General features: G+C 43.0%; 1 protein-coding gene across 1 annotated transcript; it reads right to left on the reverse strand.

The window, feature by feature from the left end:
* Positions 1–362: 362 nt before the first annotated feature.
* Positions 363–3,439, reverse strand: HYAL4 (hyaluronidase 4). Its single transcript, XM_087764168.1, is given in 5 exon segments — positions 363–419; positions 479–565; positions 2,560–2,855; positions 2,858–3,340; positions 3,343–3,439. Coding segments are annotated over 5 exon segments (1,020 nt in total).
* Between the last annotated feature and the right edge of the window lie 823 nt (positions 3,440–4,262).

Here is a 4,262-nt window from a genome sequence, read left to right on the forward strand (position 1 = left end):
ATTTTAATGTGGCTAGGTCTGATATCACGTAATACAAAGCCTCTCCATCTGACCTCAACAGCCTGCTTCATTTTACTTACCCACATACAGGCACAGAGTTCCCACAACCAGACAAATTGCTGGGCACCACTGGTATACCTAATCTGGTCTGACTGATGAGCTAATCAGGCTCTAGCTGATTTCCTGGTGTTTTATCCAGCTGGAATAGATAATATTGAGGAACTGTCTTCCAGAATGCCTGGTATTAACCATTGGCTTCCTTCCCTACCACTGGTTGCCTGTGAGCCTCACAAGACCTTGCTGAGCCAGGAAGAATTGACCATGTTCCATGGTCATCCTGACTGGGGGACAGCAAAGACTTGTTAAGCAGTCAGCTCTGCTGTTACCGAGTACTCGGAACTGGTGCAGTCAGACAGTGTCTATTAATAGGATAAAATCAGGATCTTAAGCATTGCATTTAAATCAGACACAGGCTTACCTCTGAAGAAGTTAAATTCATATCTTGCCAAATAATAATGCCTGCAGCTCCCAGGACACTCTGTCTGATAGTGTTAATAAGATCTTGCTACAGTGAAAAGAGTAAAGACATCACTGTCAGGCTAATTCAGCATTTCACAGCCTTTCTAAAGTAAACCAATGGTTTCTTATGTGGCTGTCCCTCGGATTACATTTTCTTTTCATTCTGGTCCCCATGAACTATATTTTATTGTGGCTAAAGATTTGCTATCTAGAGTACAAAGATCATTAAACATAAGTCGCAAACTTAGGTACTGCCTGAGATATTGGTAATAAGCAAGTGAACAAACACTGGGATACAATTTACTTTGATGCAAAATTTAATTGTAATTATTTGATATCTCATCGGTTATTAGAAGCAACTAAAATCTTTTCATTAAAGCGGGATTTTTAACAGTTCCCCAAAGCATTCCTTCAGTTCTCTTTTTGCTGATAAGGGGAAGAGGAGAGCCATTCTGCTATGTCAATCGTCTGTTTTCCCTCCATCCCTCTCTGATTTGAGAGCTGCGATTCCAAAGACATGCATTGTTCTTGCTGCTTTCCCTAGGAGCTCCCTCTGCTCTTATAAAAACCTTAGAAAAAGGGAGAATGCTGGCATTGTGCAGCCTTAAATGGAAGGGAAAAAGCAACACTTAGTGAATCTTAAGAATTTCAGTTTCGTTTTTTTGTGCTCTTTCTATGTTTGTTTCAGAGAGATGTCTTTCATTGTACCTTTTCCTCATATCACAGCCTTTATGGGGAGCATATTTGGTGCTTGGATGTTTATCCTTAATTTGAACAGTGATTAAGGATCAGCAAAAAGTTAATTACTATGCCACAAACACTGAAGATGAAAGAGAATTGATATGCAAGTGACTCCCTAGACATCCTCATCGATTTAAGGGAGATTGAGGGCCACAGCACATCAAGACTCAAAGTAGAAAAACTCCACAGGACTTGGTTGCCTAAGAGGGAAAAGAGGCAGAAACTGGGTATAAAATGGCAAAGGGGATGCACACCAGCCTGCAGCAGTTATTGATGTCCATCTGTCCTCTTCTTGCAAAGCTAAGGAAGGGCAAGCTGGATAGAAGCACCACAGCAGGTGCCGACACCTTGTTTAATGCCTAAGAATAGGCATTTTCCTTCAAGCCGGAGACAAGCGCAGCCCCTTCTTGGGAAGTGTGGTGGGTGATGGCAGTGCTAGGGGAGTTGTGGGACCTAATAGGAGAGGGAGCTGATGCTCCTTCCCAGACAAGGTGCCAGCTTCAGACTCTGTACCTGGGCTGAAAGACTGAATGTAGCCTTTAAAAAGTGAATACAGCTCACTTGCTAGACTCTGAAACACAGAATTTGAGACCTGCTGGTAGTACAGTCACCGTCTACAGGGGAGAACTAAGCCACGGCTGTGACAGAGAGGTTATGCTGCTTTTTCACAGGAAACCTATTGTCTTCATCCAGTTTCTGGGAGGATGTCCAGAATCACATAAAGAAGGACTAGGGTAGGGCACTTATCTTGAAAATACCTGTATGTGTGTTCAGCTGATGTGAGCAGTACTCCCTGGTGCTAGTGCACTGTTTGCCTGTTCCAAGGTAGGTATGGGACTAAATTAAATGTTTTTGAGATGGAGGCATGCAGAAAGACTGCTGGCTTCAATCTCCCATTCTGATGTAACACTGAGCAAGTTGCTAACATCTCTGCCTCAGTTTCCCTTCCATAAAAGGGGCACCTCTCTGGGGATTAGTTAGTGATTGCATACCTGAGCAGAAGAAAGTACATCAGGGAGGATTAATGTATTAACCGCTTCCTACGTACTACAGCAAATTGCTGAAATCTTTTTAATCTACTCAAATGCATGTTTGAGTATAGCACAGTGATGAACTAAAATAAAAAAACAGGTATTTGAGACTGCATTTTTCTTCAGAACATTGAGCTCTTTAAAGCATGTGGGCAATTAACATGAACCAGCAGAGCTGGCCCAAGTAGGAGATTTTCCATCCTGATCCACCATCTGTAAGAACGCTTAAAGCATAAATGCAGCCCACATTGTTCCAGCAAAAGCTTACCATAGAGAGAAATAATAAAGGTTCATCTCTATAACCTAGTCGCGTGTACACAAATACGGGCAAAGGATAATCTTGGGATGTCATGGAGGAAATCCTTATGGATTCATTCACCCTAAACTGAGAAAAGTGCAAAATGTTTTAACTGTTTCCCGGGGGTTTCTTAATGCCAATGGAAGCATGCAGGACTGCACTGCTATCCCAGAGCCAGGAAAGTTCACTGTTCCTCGAAACTTCACTCTTTGGGCAGGAACCAGTGTAGTTCTGATCATGGAAATTGTAATTGTGACAGTCACACCAAAGTATCTCCAAAGGCCCTTTGGTCTGCTTTTCATTCCTAATGCAATTGTTTCCTTTGTAAAAGCTTTTGCACTTTCTTCAAAGGAAAGTCTGGCTAAATGTTCAACATCATTTGCTGAAATATTCCCTTACATTTTGGTTATGAGTTTCCTGGACTTTCTTCTGTAGACATCTTTTGCATCCCAGTTGCAGGCCCACTGAGGCTTCTGGTACTCCCAGTCTATGACAGCTAATCCACTGAAGTCCTTAGCTGGGGTGTAATAGTGAATGTCTTTTTCCAGAAGAGTTTGCAAGCTGAAGTTCTGGGGCAGGCCACCATTAACAGGGGCTTCCTGTGATCAGTACCAAGGATAATAGCTGAGCCTATTAAAATAAAATACAGTCACATTCTGCCCTCTTGCTTTAGCTAATGGGCTTCTAATTATATGGAACATTTCCAAGTTCAGTACGATGTCATACCTCAGGGAGCACAGGTCTGTCGGTTGTTCCAGGCAGCTATGGAAGGCTTCCTTTCCCAATCCGGTGGTCAGGCTGGTTTCATAGCAAGGGAAGTCCAGATGAGTGCTATGCACAGCCATGCCATGGGCTGAAAGGTGAATGATGCATTACATCATCCCACTTTCAGGCAGTATTTTCATGACTTAAGAGGCAACAATAGGCGGATCTCCCAGTTTGTCTGTAGAACACAACAGAAGAGGCATTAGTACTTATTCCATACATAGCTGTATGAATCGGTGTCAGCCACTTCTAAGGTATCTACCATGCTAACACTGAAGAAACAAAGTGAGCACAATCTAACCCAAAGAAAGGGGCAGATTCCCAACTGAAGTAAATCAGTGGAAGTCTGTGGAAGTCAGCGTAACCACAGGTGCTTGTCTCATCAATCCAGGTTGTACTGAAATCACTGAGGATGTTGCCGTCACTTCAGTGGGCCCCAGCGTGTCTCAGTGGCCATAGCTGTTGCAGTTGGAAAGGTTGATGAAGAAATGGTGTCCTTATCCTTCAAGCTTTCTCAACAATAACAAAGATAACTACAAAATCAAACCTTGGTTTTTACCACCATCTTCACAGCTTCATGAACATCCCTGACCTGTCTAGTACAGTGCCAGCCAGAGATACTCCAAATAGCTCTAAACAAGCACATGTATTTCATTGTCATTTTGCAGTACCATAAAGGGATGCAAGTTCAAACCCCTGACAGCAATAAAGCAGATCCATGAAAGCTTGCTCTGAGCTATTTATTAGCCTGACTTCACTATCACATGGAGCTAGTGCCTTTCAGACCAGCTCTGATAGCTCTGCACAGCACTGCATTGTGCAATGCGGACTTTGATGCTAAGGCCTGTGGCCACTGCTACGAGCAGAATCATTAGTCACAAGGTCCCTGCTGATTACGTGTGTATTAA

This window comes from Nipponia nippon, unplaced genomic scaffold (assembly GCF_047370975.1).
Source record: "Nipponia nippon isolate SJK-2023a ecotype South Korea unplaced genomic scaffold, ASM4737097v1 scaffold_3, whole genome shotgun sequence".
Lineage (NCBI taxonomy): Eukaryota > Metazoa > Chordata > Aves > Pelecaniformes > Threskiornithidae > Nipponia > Nipponia nippon.